This window comes from Esox lucius, chromosome 7, assembly GCF_011004845.1.
Source record: "Esox lucius isolate fEsoLuc1 chromosome 7, fEsoLuc1.pri, whole genome shotgun sequence".
NCBI classification, from domain to species: domain Eukaryota; kingdom Metazoa; phylum Chordata; class Actinopteri; order Esociformes; family Esocidae; genus Esox; species Esox lucius.
In genome coordinates this window covers 41972927-41992503 of record NC_047575.1, presented here as the reverse complement: position 1 = coordinate 41992503, position 19577 = coordinate 41972927, and the positions used below count along the sequence as shown (strand labels likewise).

General features: G+C 39.5%; 1 protein-coding gene and 1 pseudogene across 1 annotated transcript; both read right to left on the bottom strand.

The window, feature by feature from the left end:
• Positions 1–9517: 9517 nt before the first annotated feature.
• LOC105007279 (olfactory receptor 1F1-like) lies at positions 9518–11801 on the bottom strand. Its single transcript, XM_013134688.2, has 6 exons — positions 11655–11801; positions 11214–11266; positions 10691–10912; positions 10402–10518; positions 10065–10262; positions 9518–9773 (listed from the first exon to the last, which is right to left on the bottom strand). The coding sequence occupies exons 1-6, from the start codon at positions 11799–11801 to the stop codon at positions 9518–9520; spliced, it is 993 nt and encodes a 330-aa protein (XP_012990142.2).
• Positions 11802–15986: 4185 nt separating this feature from the next.
• LOC106024393 lies at positions 15987–18153 on the bottom strand (annotated as a pseudogene).
• Positions 18154–19577: the final 1424 nt, after the last annotated feature.

The window sequence follows — 19577 nt, the reverse complement described above, 5'->3', positions numbered from 1 at the left end:
AATCCCTCAGTTAGATAAACTGTTGAATGAGGAATCCACAAACAGCACACACACAGTCTTACCTGGGCTTAACACAGAAAGTATCCAACAGTCTATCTTCGGTAGTCTGCTGATGTGTGTTGAACTGAAGACCTGAGACTGCCTGCACTTTTATATACGCATCCCAGTTGTGAATATGTAATGGGATGTTCCCTCTGGACCACCGTACTTATGTATGACATGCATAGACTGAGCAAACTACACATTTTAACTGTATTGTTGAATGTCCATTTGGTTTTACCATGTTGCTCATTATATACATTAGTTGTACATGCTATCCTCCAGCTTTAGCTAATCAGGAGGTTAGGGAACCCTGCCTAAACTGTTAAAATGTGTTTTAATTGTCTGGCAACTTGTTAAAGTACTTGGTTTGTTGTTTGTTATCTGCTTTTACTCATTGTTTTTAATTGTTCCATTTTTTATGACTTTTTTTTTTGTAGTTTTCACATTTTTATTTACTTTATTTATTTTCCTTATTACTTACATTTTTTGGGTAACAACTTTTAATTAGCAGCGCTAAGGTGTGTGTGTCTTCTCCAGTAATCTGTGGCAGGCAATTTAGAGGAACTGAGGAGCAATGGGTTCTGGCTCAGGGTGCTCAACGACAGGCTAGCATAATTAATGTGGAATTATGCCGAACATGAAAGCTTTTGTGTTGCATGTTAAGTCAAATGATACTATACAAGTGAAATCTGAGGTCAAAGAAAATGTCTTACTGCTCTTGGATAATGTTGGACCAATTTTATCACCGGGTCATTCTACGATTCAAGGGGGTGGGGGTACATTTTTATAGAAAAGATTCATGTTTTTTCCCATCATGACAGAAATTAAATTGTGCAGGCAAAAGCTATCATGAAGGAAAGAAAAAAAGAAGTTCCTATACCATGAAATGAAGCTTTGGCAGACTATTCCAATAGCTTTTGGCAGCAATTGCTCAATTCTTATGACTATTCCAGTAAGTTAGTAGATACCGGTAAAGCATATTACTGGCTAATACGCTGTTAAAATGGCTAGTGGCCAATGTAATACATAGTCGCCATTTGAGGTGGAGGTAAACTTAGTGAGAAACATTAGTCAGTTTAACTGTATGAATTTCATTCACGAATGGCCAATTAACGATTAAAACGGCCAGTGGCAAAAGAGGATTTGTTCAGGATAGAGACAAGAGTCTATCATGGCACATATAGCTCCGTGGTGTTGTGGTTAACGACACAGTCTTTCACATGGGAGACATGGGTTTGAATCTTGAGAAGGCAACGCTTTCTATTGCGAGACTGCTGAACTAGGCTTGCCTGGTTTCTTGTTTTGACGGCCTAAAGGCGTGTGTATCTGAAATGCTTTATATTCTGTTCTTGTAGCCCGGAGATAGTCTGGGCTGGCTTAGTCAATGAGAGGGGGTGTGAAGGGAGTAGGTACAAGGAGAGGGGCGAGACTAAGTATTTTGGTTTGAGGATATGTTTTGTTTGGTTGGTTTTTGGAAGAGAAGGTTCGAGATGGTTAGTTTTGAGACGGTTATTCTTGTTAAGATAGAAATCTGTGAACTGTAGTACATTTTTGAAATTATATATTATATTTCACTGTTTTGGCTGTGTCCGGGACCAACTAGCAACTAGACGAGATAACGACTCCATATACCATAAATTATTTTAGTTGGATTTCAGGGTTGTCTGTGATACACTGTAACTTAATTTGTTAGTTACGGCTATAGCCGCTAGCTAGCCTTTAAACTATGTCTCCATAGCAACCTAGGTATGTTTGGCCAAAAGAGGCCTAGCTTAGGTATATTGAAAACCCTGTGTATGAGTTACTATTTGGCGAACTCAGATAGCGACCCTAGGTACCATGAAGATCCTAGGGTTTCTTCAGAGACGTAAAGTAGTCTCCGGCTAACCAACAACAACAAAGCAAGCTCTCTATGACACTCCACTTCACTGGACTGTTGGAACTCCCCACACACACGCATAAATATATACGAGCCGATCCAACTTTGTAAGTTAAAGGAATGTTATAAAAGCAATACGTTGCTGTTTGTTAGTTATTGATTAGTCGCCATACTGATTAGTTTGTTTGAAATGTACAGTTATTGTAATGTTGTAGTTGTGGTGTAGTGTTGGTTAAGGAACCAGGCGCAGGCATTTCTCTCGTTTGTGGGGTTTAATCAAAAAACAAACAAAACCGAACACGAACGGACAACGATAACTAATATACTGTATGAAAAGAAAGTTGCGCGACAACACGTCTTAACAACTAATATCCAAACAGTACACACAAGCAACACTCACCGACACACGAACAGACATAACAGCAACAATGATCCACAATGTGGGGAGAAGAGGGGAAACATTTAAACACATACAAACGATACAAATTGGGACCTGGTGTGAAAGATTGGAGACGTGACAATCCGGGATGTTTTCGTGTGATATGGGAACTTGAGAATATATGGCACGGTGGCGCTGCTGCTCACTGCACCATGACAGTTATAAGTAGGGTTGCCACCTTCAATGTGAAAAAATAAGGGACACCTTGCCAGCAGCTCCAAGCCCGGGAGACACAAAAGCCGGGTGGTCTGGGGGTCCTCCCCGATGAGGATTTGAGTGTCAGACACTTAATTTCCTTCTGGGGAATTTTGATGCCCCGATTTGTGCTTTTTATGCATACATTTCAAAGTCCTCTGCTACTCAACATGAGATGAAAAATGAAATAAGAATCAATAAGAGTAAATAACAGTTGCATCAATTATATTAAATATTAAAACATCGGATCATACATAGACATTGGTTTTTAAAAATAAACTATTTGGAAGAAGCAAGAACCTACACTCCAGGAAGGATGGTGTAGCCTAGCTTTTTCTGTAGCTGCTCCCATGCTTTGGAATAGTCTCCCATCCCACATTAAATCCTGTTCCACCACTGACAACTTTAAATAAAATAAAAAGACCCTCCTTTTTTCTCGCTTTTAGTTCAGTCTGTCCTTGATTTTGGTCAAGTCCACTCTACAGTGGGGAGAATAAGTATTTGATACTTTTTTATCATAGGTACAATTCAACTGTGAGAGACGGAAAAGAAAACAAAAATCCAGAAAATCACATTGTATGATTTTTAAATAATTAATTAGCGTTTTATTGCATGACATAAGTATTTGATCAACTACCAACTAGTAAGAATTCCGGCTCTCACAGACCTGTTAGTTTTTCTTTAAGATGCACTCCTGTTCTCCACTCATTACATGTATTAACTGCACCTGTTTGAACTCGTTACCTGTATGAAAGACACCTGTCCACACACTCAATCAAACAGACTCCAACCTCTCCACAATGGCCAAGAGCAGAGAGCTGTGTAAGGACATCAGAGATGAAATTGTAGACCTGCACAAGGCTGGGATGGACTACAGGACAATAGGCAAGCAGCTTGGTGAGAAGGCAACAACTGTTGCCGCAGTTATTAGAAAATGGAAGAAGTTCAAGATGATGGTCAATCTCCCTCGGTCTGGGGCTCCATGCAAGATCTCACCTTGTAGGGCATCAATGATCATGAGGAAGGTGAGGGATCAGCCCAGAACTACACGGCAGGACCTGGTCAATGACCTGAAGAAAGCTGGGACCACAGTCTCAAAGAAAACCATTAGTAACACACTCTGCCTTCATGGATTAAAATCCTGCAGCGCACACAAGGTCCCCCTGCTCAAGCCAGCGCATGTCCAGGCCCGTCTGAAGTTTGCCATTGACCATCTGGATGATCCAGAGAAGGAATGGGACAAGGTCATGTGGTCTGATGAGACAAAAATAGAGCTTTTTGGTCTAAACTCCACTCGCTGTGTTTGGAGGAAGAAGAAGGATGAGTATAACCCCATGAACACCATCCCAACCGTGAAGCATGGAGGTGGAAACATAATTCTTTGGGGATGCTTTTCTGCAAAGGGGACAGGACGACTGCACCGTATTGAGGGGAGGATGGATGGGGCCATGTATTGCGAGATCTTGGCCAACAACCTCCTTCCCTCAGTAAGAGCACTGAAGACGGGTCGTGGCTGGGTCTTCCAGCATGAAAATGACCTGAAACACACAGCCAGGGCAACTAAGGAGTGGTTCCATAAGAAGCATCTCAAGGTCCTGGAGTGGCCTAGCCAGTCTCTAGACCTGAACCCAATCGAAAATCTTTAGAGGGAGCTGAAAGTCCATATTGCCCAGCGACATCCCCGAAACCTGAAGGATATGGGGAAGGTCTGTATGGAGGAGTGGGCCAAAATCCCTGCTGCAGTGTGTGCAAATCTGGTCAAGAACTACAGGAAACGTATGATCTCTGTTATTGCAAACAAATGTTTCTGCACCAAATATTAAGTTCTGCTTTTCTGATGTATCAAATACTTATGTCATGCAATAAAATGCAAACTAATTATTTAAAAATCCTACAATGTGATTTTCTGGATTTTTGTTTTAGATTCCGTCACTCACAGTTGAATAGTACCTATGATAATCATTACAGACTTCTACATGCTTTGTAAGTGGGAAAACCTGCAAATTCGGCAGTGTATCAAATACTTGCTCTCCCACTGTATCTGGAAGTATTGAGGAAGAGCCTCAGATCCCTTGCCATGTGTTCAGATTCTTTGCCAACCTCATTATAAAACAAAACTCAGAGCTGTTATCTTGGCAAAACGAGGTTGCACAATGTATTACATGAAGTGGTGACAACACATGTTTGAGAGAAATATTGGTCTTATAATAATAATTTATTTTCTTTAAAATGTTTTAGTTTAAATGTTTTATTTCGATTTTTGTTAATATTTTGAATGAAAGATCAAGAGGATAAACACTTTTTCACTGCCTGTTTTGCTTATATTTACCAAGGGTACAGATATTAATGGAGAACTGAGTAAAGCAAGCCAATAGTTAATAAATAATGAAGTGATTTTTATTGGAAGTTTAAAAGTATATATATAGAAATATACTAAGAATATGTAGTTATTTTAAAGTCAAGCAACAATCATTAACTATAGAAAATGCACTTTAGTGTACACATAGAGCAGTATATCAAAGAGTTGAGTCAAATTGAGATGGCAAATGTATAATTGATATACAGTATCTCACAAAAGTGAGTACCCCCTTCACATGTTTGTAAATATTTGATTATATCTTTTCATGTGACAACACTGAAGAAATGAAATTTTGCTATAATTAATGAGTGTACAGCTTGTATAACAATTGCTTTCCCCTCAAAATCACACAAAGCCTTTTCTAAACTGCTTGCAACAAAAGTGAGTACACCCCCTGAAAATGTCCAAATTGGGCCCAATTTGCCATTTTCCCACCCCGGTGTGGAATCTGAGCATTAAAAATTACAATATGAATGTACGTTTCATTGGAAGTGAGTGTGTCTAGATAATGAGAACAACAGAAACATCTCTGTTTAGATTATAACCTGATAACCACAGGAATGTTTACATTGACCATTTGGCATAAGGGGTTACTGTCTTGGAAATCTGATCTTTGCTAGGTAGAAACGCCCTTAATGTATAGTCTAGCTGGCATCTATATTTACCGTGAGAAGATAATGGAACGTTCACCGAATGACATCTATGCTAAACTTGAGCAAACTTCTCGATTTGATACAGGTTCTACAATATTTGACCACTATACGTAACCGCTGATTTCTAACACTTTGGTGCTGTAACCCGGATGGTTGGAGATTTAGATTCTACCAAAAATTACTGGGTTTTGCTGGAGATCCTGAGACGAAGCTGGCTGCGTGTACCCGCAAGGGAGTCGGTGTTTGTTCCTGTTTCTTGTGAACAGCTGAAAAGTTGCTGAGTCTAAAATCCACATAATTTAACAAACAAATTGAGTATTACAAGAGCACAGGTAGTGATAGGAGACCTAGTTACTTCCTGACTGGGCCATGAATTGCAATCGTGTACAATATCTCTAGGGGTGGATAAATTAGAGAGAAGACCTAGTTACTCCATGACTGGGCCACGAATTAAAATGTGTAAAATATAAAATAGGTGGATAAATTGGGGTGGATATTCTAAATGCATGATAGCCAATTTCGCAGACCTGTGTGATGGTCCTATGGTAAAGTTAAATTTGAGAGCTGTTTAGCTATGTTAGACACATTTGTTAATAGGTTATATGGTTTATAATTCCTTCGCACAAGCGACCGTGTTAAAAATTGATGTCTTTGATGGTGTTAGTGAATGTTCATATTTTTTACCATATTCACTTTGTTTTGATGAATATACAGGATGCAATTCCTTACCATATGGATTCCAGATCCATCCCTATTACCACATCTCAATTTTTCATGTCCATCCTGAAAAGATGGCCAGTGCGGTTTCAGGATGGCGCCTCCTGTGGCTGTATTTGTCATTGCTCTGCATTCACTCATGGTGTCAGTTTCCATTGATTTAATGAAGTGAAGGCGGGGGGATGTATGATATGATAATTTCATTATGATTGGAAAGAGTTGAGCTTAGGGCTCAAGGCAAATCAAATTGGTATTTATAAGGAGTTTACAGGATGTTTTTAATTGGTTTATTTGGATATTGTTTTGTTTGATGTTAGGTCTAAGATTTTAATGTTCCATTTCGGATTTGGCTAAGCAGAGTCAAGTCTGACAACTTATTCCACTGCTAGTTTCTATCGGACATTAATACATAGCACAAGGAATCAAACATCAACCAAGCCAGTTCTGGATGGAAAAGGAACTTTGACATAGACTATTATGGAAACTTGTCTCAATAGGGTGTAAGCTTCACTCTGATGATTGAACTTCTGAGATCCACAAGTTTTCAGGACTGATCTATTGTCTTCATTGTTGGGAGGTTATGGAACAATACCCAGTGGATGAAAGTCTGATGGACTGTTGAACCACACTAATCGTTGTTTTGCAGTTATACTTTGAACAGATCGGGACATCACAACCCCTTTTCTGATGATGCATCACGTTATTGACTGGACACAGACAACTGAGTGTGTGAGTACCAGCAACATGTTCAAGAAGGATTTCTACAACCATACTGGTGGAATCTGTTCCAAATGTTCCTGACCACTCACATGGCAGAATGATGCCAGGGTCAGATAACTTCGCTTCACACTCCATTTCTAGATTAATTATTGACAGAGAGATGAGAGGAGACTCCACATACTACAGGTCAGAGTACCGTGGGCCAGTTGAATGGACAGGTCACATGGTCCCAACACAGTGGAAGACACTGTGTTGGTGTTAATCTTGAATTAGTGAAATGTAGGAAACTCACTGTTCCATTAGACACCTACACTGACTTGTTAGGACAGCCAGGCAAATTGCTGGGTCCACATCACACTGACTGCTATAACTGATTTTGGAACTTTCATCAATGATGCAAGACAAAGAAAACTGAAGACAAGAACTGAAGGACACTTGATTGGAAACTAACTTCTTTCCTTAGAAACTAAGATTTTCCTAAATGTTCCTATATGGTGATTTCGTATGTATGGTTTGTTTCTCGCAAGACAGGTGGGAAACTCTGTATGATGACAATCCCAATATTGGACTTTGGCGTATTTTGTGATGATGCTTAATGATCTACATTATGATGGCTATCATGGTATGTTTGCACAGTGAATTGTTCCCTATTATAGTTGGTTCCTGTTAAAGGTACATGTTTTCCCTATTTTAAATGTAGAATCTTTCACAGGAACAACAGGATATGTCTTTTGTATGATATTGTCGCAGGGATCATGATACGGACAAGGGGGGTTTTGATTGTTCAATAGACATTGGGGGAAATGTTTTAATCATGATGTCATGTTGAGTCTGATTTTGAGTCTGGAAGTGAATGTGCCTAGATAATGAGAACATCTCTGTTTAGATTATAACCTGATGACCACAAGAATGTTTACATTGACCGTTTGGCATGGGGGTTATTATCTTGGAAACCTGATCTTTGCTAGGTAGAAACGCCCTTAATGTATAGGCTAGCTGGCAACTATATTTACAGTGAGAAGATAATGGAACGTTCACCGAATGACATCTGTGCTGCAATTTTCCAATAGACTTGAGCGAACTTCTCCCTCGATTTGATACGGGTTCTACATTATTTGACCACTATATGTAACCGCTGATTTCTAACACCGGTGTCATGTGACTCATTAGTGTTACAATGTCTCAGGTGTGAATGGGGAGCAGGTGTGTTAAATCTGGTGTCATCGCTCTCACACTCCCTCTTACTGGTCCCTGGACGTTAAACATGGCACCTCATGGCAAAGAACTCTCTGAGGATCTGGAAAAAAAGAATTGTTGCTCTTCATAAAGATGGCCTAGGCTTTAAGAAGATTGCCAAGACCCTGACACTGAGCTGGAGCACGGTTGCCAAGACCATACAACGGTTTAACAGTACAGGTTCCACTTAGACCAGGCCTCGCCATGGTCAACCAAAGAAGTTGAGTTCACATGCTCAGCGTCATATCCAGAGGTTGTCTTTGGGAAAGAGACGTATGAGTGCTGCCAGCATTGCTGCAGAGGTTGAAGGGGTGGGGGGTCAGCCTGTCAGAGCTCGGACCATATGCCGCAAATTGGTCTGCATGGCTGTCGTCCCAGAAGGAAGCCTCGTCTGAAAGATGATGCACAAGAAAGGCCGCAACAGTTTGCTGACGACAAGCAGACTAAGAACATGGATTACTAGAACCATGTCCTGTGAGACCAAGATGAAGTTATTTGGTTCAGATGCTGTCAAGCGTGTGTGGCGGCAACCAGGTGTGGAGTACAAAGACAAGTTTGTCTTGCCTACAGTCAAGCATGGTGGTGGGAGTGTCATGGTCTGGGGCTGCATGAGTGCTGCCGGCACTGAGGAGCTACAGTTCATTGAGAGAACCATGAATGCCAACATGTACTGTGACATACTGAAGCAGAGCATGATCCCCTCCCTTCAGAGACTGGGCCGCAGGGCAGTATTCCAACATGATAATGACCCCAAACACCTCCATGACGACAACTGCCTTACTAAAGAAGCTGAGGGTAAAGCTGGGTGACCCTATTGAGCATCTGTGGGGCATCCTCAAACGGAAGGGGGAGGAGCGCAAGTTCTCTAACATTCACCAGCTCCGTGATTTCATCATGGAGGAGTGGAAGAGGATTCCTGTGGCAAACTCTGAAGCTCTGGTGAACTCCATGCCCAAGAGGGTTAAGGCAGTGCTGGAAAATAATGGTGGCCACACAAAATATTGACACTTTGGGACAAATTTTCACTTAGGGTTGTACTCACTTTTGTTGCCAGCGGTTTAGACATTAATGGCTGTGTGTTGAATTATTTTGAGGGGACAGCAAATTTACACTGTTATACAAGCTGTACACTCACTACTTTACATTGTAGCCTGTCATTCCTACAGTGTTGTCACATGAAAATATATAATCAAATATTTACAAAAATGTGAGGGGTGTACTCACTTTTGTGAGATACTGTGAGCATAACTCATCTTAACTCGAAAACACTTCATAGATTATGTTTTTATGACTGGACCCACATCTCTCTGGGCTACTCTTTTGAGGAGCTTCTTGGCTGACACCTTGAACTCCTCCGTCTTCAGAACATATATGATGGGGTTGAGCATGGGAGGCAGCACAGAGGTCAGGGAGAGGTTGATGATCCTCATGTTAGTTGGCATGAAGGAAAATAGAAGGTAGGTGATGTTAATGGGCAGGTAGAATATGGCCACTAGTATGAGGTGTGAGGTGCATGTCTTTATGGCTCTTTGTCTAAAAAAGAGAGAGATATAGAGCGAGATGAAGATAGTGGAGCATGGAGAGAGACAGAAGGGTCAGGAATCAGTAAAGTATTGATGGTAAAACCAATAGGTTCAATGGCATTCTCAATGATTCCTAACATCTACCCCTTTAACAAGGTAATCACTGTAACAAAATGTTTCTGAGAATGCATAACGTTAGGCCACTAGTGCAAAAATACTTTATACAGTATATACAGTATATAAGCAGAATGGTGTGTACTGCTAAATATGTACTGTAGCTCAGATTACTATTCCTTCTTACCTGTCCTGGGGAAGTGTGATGGTGAAGAGGGAATGAGTTATACAGACGTAAGACACTACAATGAAGACCATGGGAGTATAGAGGACTAAAAAGGGGTTGAGGTATGACATCACAAGGTTTGGGAGCACATCAGAACAGGGGGCAGCCAGGCGGAACAGGGGGCCGTGGTCACAGAAGTAGCTGTTGATCACCACAGACCTACAAAACACTAGATAGTTACTGTCCATAATTGCAAGGAACATACATTTGTCTTCAGCAAATGTTTTGTCTTAGCAAACCCCCCAGGATTTAAACCTGTTAAATTCCCGGCTTCGGAGTGAGACGCAGGACTGCCTACCTACAGAAGGAGAGGCGTGTGATGAGGCCCACAGAGATCAGAACCATCAATAAGGCCAAAACCCAGGCAGAACCTGTCAGCTGATACATGGACCTGTGAGTCACCAGCATGTGGTACCTGGACAGAGGAAATATGCAATGCAATGTGATAACTGTAATATTCTATCTTCAATTTTAATCCAAAGTTACCACAAATGTATTGTCCAATTGTGATTTTCATTGGTCAAAATACTTTTCAATGGCAATTATCTAGACGTTTTAAATAATTCAGTCATTATGTTATCTGAGACCTGAGTGGAAAGCAGATGGCCACCAGTCTGTCATAGGAAAGGATGGTGAGGTTGAAGGACTGCATGGTGAGGAAGATGAAGACAAAGAATAGGTTGGAGAGGCATTGGTCGTAGGAGATGAACTGTCTACTGAACAGGAACATATCCAGAAGCTTGGGAACCAGGGCTGTGCTCTCACACACATCTGTGAAGGCCAGGTTGAACACAGCGATGTACTTTGGGCTGTAAAGTAAGAGACTGTGTTATGTGTTATCATTATCCCCTTTGGAGAGAACCAAACCTTGCCTAGGCCCACTAAAAGCTTTGGGCCGACTGTGTACACCAGCCTCCAGGACCAATTAATGGTTTTAGTTTATAAACCTGATTTTCAATGAAAAGAAATATGACACAACCTTTATTGTCGAAATGGAAATATGTATTTTGCTGTGTGTTCTTTCAGTTACAAACCCCGAGATACCACACATACTCTGCTTCAGAGAGACTAGAAGCTGTAGGATGCGGTTTAAGTGTCGTTATAAAATACCTGTGGAGGCAGCCATCCATGTAGATGACGACCATGACAAAGGTGTTGCCCACCTACACCAAAGAAATAAAACCCATTACCCTAAATATGAGCAGATGCATTGTTTTGTGTTTTTGACATATCCTAACTTTCCCCAGGACACCCTAAGAGAATGTGGTCATGGCAAGAGTTTAAACATTGGCGACACTGGTCAAATTGGGAGTGACTTGATTTAGTGCTTTGCTGAATAAAGCTAATAACATTTAGGTTAATAGCCCACCACTGTAATGGTTAGGCTCATTGAATGTGCAAATGAAATTGAACTATGTATAATGTACCATTTTTCATGTTTTATGCATAATTATTAATGTCTCTGACTTATCCACAAGACCAACAAAGTCTGGTTTCTGAAGCCGGAACCATCCAACATTAACTACCTGAATCATAGCTATATCGACTAACCAGAGAGATGATGTATACAAAACAGAGGAAGACATAGTAATACTCCATGTTGGAGATCCCTGTGAATCCACTGATGTAGAAGTAAGGGGGTCGGATGATGGTGGTGATGTTCTCTGTCCTGGTATGGTCAGTGGTCAGGGAATTCATACTGAGATGGTCTTAGCAGTTCCCTATGGCTGGTAATAATACATGAAAAAATGTATTGTTACATATGCTGTTCAAACCTTGTGATAATGAAATCATCAATAAAAGAAATCTGCTAATTGTAGTACAGCTTAACAATCTAAAAAATATGTAAGCAATAACATTGTAAAGCTGTCTGATTACATGTTTCTTACATTAGTTCAAATCATAATATCTAAATGCAATCTAAAAATTCAAACAAATTAAATAAGAACATTTAAACATATTCAGTTTGTTCATACCTGGTGAACCCAAATACAACATAATGTCTTACATTGTACAAATACATACTAAATTAAATCTTACCTGGTTTTACCACTGTATCCAACAGTTTACAGTAATTTGATGATGCGTGTTGGACTAGATAACAACTTGTGGCGCTGGCTCTGAAACCACCTCCAGTATTATACTTGCTAATAATGAATGGGATTTTCCCTCTGGGTTAACATTGTTTGTGTAGGACATACGTAGCCTAGGTGTTGTTTGTGAATTTGTTTGTGGCTCTTCCACAAGTTTGCAAAAGCCTTTCTCGATTTCTCTGTTTAAATCGATTGTAGGGATTTTTTTATTTTTTATTGTTGACTTTATTAAATGCAGTACATGTAGCCTTGCACCAAACATACAGTGCTTTCAGAAAGTAGTCAGATCCACTCACACTCCACATTCTGTGGTGTTATAGCTTTGAAAGAAAAATCTTCACACTAATGACAAAATGACAAAGCAGAAACATATATTAGAAATGTGTAATGATTTACTGAAAAGAAAGTACGTGTTCAGACTCAAAAGCATTCAGACTGGGGGTGTCGAGATATACCAGTATTGATGATAATCGTGACATGTAATAAAAAATTTAATATTGATATCATGTTAATAATACCCATGATAATATTGTATTCCCTAGGTAAAAAATACTTTCTTTATCAGAAACTCCACTCAGTTTTTTGATAGCTTATTCATATCACCTATATACAAACGATGTATGTGCTTAAACTAAGAGTCTGGGCCTATACACTGACAGTGAAATCAACTCGTTAGCCCCACTGGCACCCCCAGGAGGGATCCGCAAAGACACACCGTTTTTGTAGGCTATTCAATGTTGTATTTTTCCAAAAACTCCCCTTGGTTTAGGCCTTGTGGATCTTTTATCAGATCATCTGATTGCCTTCTCACTATCTATTATGTGTAATTTTTCTTTTTGTATGTTTATTTATTTCCCAAATTCCAAATACAAATATGATCATTTAGAGTACAGTATTTATTTTCTAGAAAACAACAACTGGTCCAAATAACTATGCATTGTTTTCAAACCTCAAATAAGGGAAAGAAAACAAATTCATATTCATTTTTCAACAACAAAATACTAATATTTAAACTTAAGAATCGTTCAGAAATCAATATTTTGTGGAAGAATCCAGATTTTTCATTACAGCTTTCATACGTCTTGGCATGCTCTCCACCAGTCTGTCACATTGCTGTTGGCTGACTTTATGCCACTCCGGAAAAAAAAAAAAGGAGGTATCTCGGCTTTGTTTAATGGCTTGTGACCATCTATCTTCATGCGTCCTTCACAAAGACAAATCTTCCCAATTCCTGCCTTGCTGAAGCATCCCCAGATCATCACCGACCCTCCACCAAATTTCACAGTGGGTGTGAGACACTGTGACTTGTAGGCCTCTCCAGATCTCTGTCTAACCATTAGAAGCCCAGGTGTTGGGCAAAGCTGAAAATTTTACTCATCAGAGAAAATTACCCTGCTCCATTCCTCTACGGTCCAATCCTTATGTTCTTTTGCAAACTTCAGCATGGCTCTTCTTTGCTTCTCATTGGTGAAGGGCTTTTTTCTAGCTTTGCTCGAATTTAGCCCTGCCCCAAGGAGCCTGTTTCAAACTGTCCTAGCCTTGCACTTCATGCCAGATGCTGGTGTGGTCTCTTAATGTTTTCCAGAGCTGTATATTTTAATTCTTTATATTACATACAAGTCCAAGGCACTAAATTAAGTGACTTAAAAATGAACATATGCAATAGTTTTTAGATGAATTTCCAAAAAATATTGGGAAATATTTTATTTTACAATGAGAGTGTATGTCATTTTACTGTGCATAAAAGCAGATTCCAAAAGTTCTCCATAAAATGTGGAAAAAGCTAAAAAATAAAAAAAAAATTGGTCAATAATTTACTCCTTTGCTTATTTTGTATCCAAAAGATGAAAAAAGTTGTTCATTTTTATTTTATTATTAGGGAAAATGACATTGTCGGTTTTCCTACAGCGTACTGTGCTTACCCCGACATGAGTTCCTCAGGCTGTCCCCTTTTGTTTGATTTATACTATCAAACGGTTTGATTGATATGTCACAAAGGGTTTCATATTTACAGACTTTGCAAATGACACATTTTGGTGACGTATTTACTGTAAGGACTAATATCACCTGGTTCACAAGATTCTGCTGAACACAGTAACAGAAAATGTGTGCAGTTAACACAAACATAATGGAATCAGGTTACATAATGAAATGACCAAATTCAATCAGGCCAGCATGGTGATAGGCTTGTATGGATTTTTATCAATCCAATGCTACCCCATCTTTTTGTATATATATCATAGTATCTGTGGTATTTAATATTTTATCAGTAAACAATATTCACTCAATCACATAATCAAAATTACAAGAAAGTATGACTAGTTGCTATGAAAGACAAAATAACTGTTTTAAACAAACAAAAGCATTTGTGTAATGAAAATATATACTGATTTTGGGAAATTTAAGCCATGAACTTAAAGGGGCCATACTGTATGTAAGATTTAAAAAAACTGAAAAGTTATTTATATTGGGGGTTTACTTTGGGTTTGATTATGATATTGTTTTTATGTCTCTACAAATTGATAAACAAAATAATGTTTTCCCTTTCAATCAATTCAAGCCTCTATCATTCACAATAGCAGATACACTAACTTACACAAACAGTATTATATCAAACTACTACATCAAATGAAGCAATACTAACATGGAGTGGGGAGAACAAGTATTTGATACACTGCCGATTATGCAGGTTTTCCTACTTACAAAGAATGTAGAGGTCTGCAATTTTTATCATAGGTATACTTCAACTGTGAGAGATGGAATCTAAAACAAAATCCAGAAAATGTATTTGCATTTTATTGCATGACATAGGTATTTGATCACCTACCAACCAGTAAGAATTTCGTCTCTCACAGACCTGTTGGTTTTTCTTTAAGAAGCCCTCCTGTTCTCCACTCATTACCTTGTAGTCACTGCACCTGTTTGAACTCATTAACTGTATAAAAGACACCTGTCCACACACTCATTCAAACAGACTCCAACCTCTCCACAATGGCCAAGACCAGAGAGCTGTGTAAGGACATCAGGAATAAAATTGTAGACCTGCACAAGGCTGGGATGGGCTACAGGACAATAGGCAAGCAGCTTGGTGAGAATTATTAGAAAATGGAAGAAGTTCAAGATGACGGTCAATCTCCCTCGGTCTAGGGCTCCATGCAAGATCTCACCTCGTGGGACATGAGGAAGGTGAGGGATCAGCCCAGAACAACACGGCAGGACCTGGTCAATGACCTGAAGAGAGATGGGACCACAGTCTCAAAGAAAACAATTAGTAACACACTACGCCATCATGGATTAAAAGTATAAGAAGCATCTCAAGGTCATGGAGTGGCCTAGCCAGTCTCCAGACCTGAACCCAATAGAAAATCTTTGGAGGGAGCTGAAAGTCTGTATTACCCAGAGACAGCCACGAAACCTGAAGGTCTGTATGGAGGAGTGGGCCAAAATCACTGCTGCAGTGTGTGCAAACCTGGTCAAGAACTACAGGAAACTTATGATCTCTGTAATTGCAAACAAAGGTTTCTGTTCCAAATATTAAGTTCTGCTTTTCTGATGTATCAAATACTTATGTCATGCAATAAAATACAAATTAATTACTTAAAGATCATACAATGTGATTTTCTGGATTCTTGTTTTAGATTCCGTCAATCATAGTTGATGTGTACCTATGATAAAAATTACAGACTTCTATATGCTTTGTAAGTGGGAAAACCTGCAAAATCGGCAGTGTATCAAATACTTGTTCTCCCCACTGTATAGACAAACTTAGAAAATATTTAGTATATTATTTTTATTTGACTGGACCCATTACTCTCTGGGCTGCTCTTCTTATCTGCTTCATGGCCGATTCCTTGAAGTCCTCCGTCTTCAGAACGTATATGATGGGGTTGAGCATCGGGGGAAGTACAGAGGTCAGGGAAAGGTTGATGATCCTCATGTTAGTCGGTATGAAGGAAAATAACATATATGTAAGAAGAATGGGCAGGTAAAATATGGCGATAAGTATGAGATGTGAAGTGCATGTTTTCATGGCCTTGTGTCTGAGGAAGAGAGAAAAAGAGAGAGATGTAAATATAGTGGAGTAGCCAGAGAGTGGTAAAACATCCAATAAGTTAAAATGGCATTATCAATTCTTCCTGACATATGTCCCTCCAAGAATTTAATCATGGTAACAACATGTTTCTGGACTCCACAACAATCTATTTAGATCTTTAAATATATATCTCAGATTAATATTCCTTCTCACCTGTCCTGGGGAAGTGTGATGGTGAAGAGGGCGTGGGTTATACAGATGTAAGATGCTACGATGAAGACGATGGGAAGACAGAGGACTAAACATGGGTTGAGGTATGAAATGATTATGTTAGGGAGCACATTGGAACAGGGGGCAGCCAGGCGGAACAGGGGGCCGTGGTCACAGAAGTAGCTGTTGATCACCACAGACCTACAAAACACTAAATATTTACTGTCTGTATTGCAAGGAACACGCATTTGATTTCTGCACCCTTTCTTGTCCGAGCATACATACCAGGATTTAAACCTAAATAATATTTTGTCTTTTCGTCTACATACCTACAGAATGAGAGGCGTGTGATGAGGCCCACAGAGATCAGAATCAACAGGCAAATTCAACACCCAGGCAGCACCCATCAGCTGAAACATGAACCTGTGAGTCACCAGCACGTTGTACCTAAACAGTGGAAAAAAGTGATGAAATGTGATAATTGTAGATTTGTATTGTTTAATTGTAAATTCTATTGCAGTGGTTCCACAAATGTCTTGTTTTATTAGGTTTCTTATTTGTCAAAATACTTGATTAATTCCACTAGGGACAACCAATTTAGATAAGTTTTAATTGATTAAATGATTTCATTATCTATCACCTGAGTGGGCGGCAGATAGCCACCAGTCTGTCGCAGGAGAGGATAGTGAGGTTGAAGGACTGCATGGTAATGAAGAGGAAGACGAAGAATAGATTGGAGAGGCATTGGTCGTAGGAGATGAGCTGTCTGCTGAACAGAAACATATCCAGGAGCTTGGGGACCAAGGCCGTGCTCTCACAAATATCCGTGAAGGCCAGATTGAACACTGCCATGTACTTGGGTCTGCTAATTAACATAATATGTATACTTCGTTATCTGTATGGAGATTACCAAACCTTGCCTCAGGCCAACTAAAACCTGGGCCTGCTCTCTAAACCAGCGTGTTGAACTTACTATTGGTTTTATTTGTCAATAGGCTGAAAAAATGACACAATCTTCATTGTTGTTTGAAATGGAAATCTGTACTTTACTGACTGTCCTTTAGCTTCAAAACAAGCAAGTTAGTGGTTAAGAGTTAGGGGTTACATTTCTTGCTAAAGATTTAGCGTTTACCTGTGGAGGCTGTGGTCCACATAGATGATGGCCATGACAAATGTGTTTCCCACCTAGATCAGAGAAACAAAAGCCATCACGCAAAAAAACAGTGGATGATTTGGTTTGTCTTTTTGACACACTAAGGGAGTGGTCTGACAGCAAGAAATTAACTATTGTTCACATTGACCCTGGAAGCAAATTATGAGCGCTTTGGATAGACACGTAACAGCTTTTCAGATGGTCTGATCACCCTTATTTGCTCAGGCGATCGAGGTAACATCACTTAGGTTACTAACTTAGGTTACTTAGGCACATTACATTTCCTGCTGAAATTACTTGTAGTATACCATATTTCATGCTTGTATGCAGAATTGTAAACATTTCTGACTGATCTCCTAGACTAACAATATCTGGTTTGTGGTCAGATACCTGAACCATGGCTACTTGACTAACCAGAGAGATGATGTATATGAGGGAGAGGAAGAAGTAGTAGTACTTCATGTGGGGGATCCCTGTGAATCCACTGATGTAGAAGTAAGGGGGTCGGATGATGGAGGTGATGTTCTCTGACTGGTTTGGGTCAGAGCTCATGGAACTCATCCTGACTTGTGGTGTTATCAGTTCCCTCTAAATGTTAGTAGGCTGTGGAAAGAAATAGTAAAGCAATAACATGATATTACAGTTTGTTTCTTAATCCATTCAGACAGTCCACTTATGATTGCAGCATTGTCAATGCAACTTACCTACATACATACATATCCAAGATCAGTTAATTGTCCAAAAATATACAATAAAGAAAGACAAATAACATTTTCTTAAAAACTGAATGATTAACGGTATGTTAAACCATGGAATGAATGTTGTTTCTAATTAAATGCATTTATCTTCAGACTGATGTCAGATACAGTTCCAAAATCTACCAAAAGACCTACAGAATAACACTGTACAGCTGCCGCTCGTTCCATATTTCTTCCATTCATTCAAATCATAATACCAAGTGCATAATACCAATCTCAATGCACTTGACAAAAAATTGACCAATAAAAACAATTTAAAAGGAGTAATCATATGAAAAATTTAATATATCTGGTGAACTTATCTAGTGAGCCCGCTCACAGTATAAATAGTTTTACATGGTACAACTGCATAGTGTTAACAAGCTGTTAGCAGGGCTTACCACAGACAGTGTCCAACAGTCTATCATCAGTAGTCTGCTGGTGTGGGTTGGCCAGAACACCAACATGTGGGTTTGGCTCTTAGACCCCCTGCACTATTATACCTGTAAACCAATGTTGAAGCTCTAGTAGGATGTCACTTCTGGGCCACCGTACCTCTGTCTCCTGTACCTACCCTAAATGATGTAGACATCCCTGTTGAACTGTTGTGCATGTCTTTCTGTAGTTTCTGCTAAGAAGGCGCTTAGGGACACCTGTCTGAGTTGGTCCAATTTACTGCATGTTCTTTTTTTTCTGGGCTAGAGCAACATAGTTTGTGTTTTTGTTTGTTGGCAAGCCAATCATTCTGACAAATGTACATTTATTGCAGAATATCTAAGCAAGTCATTTATCCAGCTTTATAGAGTAGCCCTCTTAGCCAATCATGCACCCAGCTGTCAGCAGGTCACTCTGGTATGGTAAGATACGCCATTGGACAATGCCTTTGGAACGTATTAATTTCTCAAAATGTTCTTGTGTTATAGACTGAATTTGTACCTGCTTGCATCTGTGACAAAGTGAACACATCGTTTTAGAAATGTGTGGCAATTTATTGAAAATGAAAAATAAGTAAATATCTCATGAGTGAATATCTCAGGTACATAAGCAGTCAGACCATTTATTCAGTACTTTGTGAAAGTGCCTTTGGAAGCAGACTCAGATTTTTGGATTAGGATTTTTGTGTTTTTCTGCAATTATTGGCAATTACTCTTCTTGGCCCTCATTTATCAAAAGTGCGTACACCAAATTTCCATCGTACACCTGGCGTACACCCAAAACCACGGTGACTTTGAGATATATCAATACAGA

What these genes read in the sequence shown, in the direction of transcription:
- LOC105007279 (XM_013134688.2), bottom strand. Translation starts at nt 11,801, where the DNA reads ATGAATTCCCTGACCACTGACCATACCAGGACAGAGAACATCACCACC. An exon ending in TTGTATACATCATCTCTCTG is followed by an intron (nt 11,267 to 11,654) that starts GTTAGTCGATAT and finishes TCTTTGGTGTAG; the next exon opens with GTGGGCAACACCTTTGTCAT. An exon ending in ATCACACTTCCCCAGGACAG is followed by an intron (nt 9,774 to 10,064) that starts GTAAGAAGGAAT and finishes TCTCTTTTTTAG; the next exon opens with ACAAAGAGCCATAAAGACAT.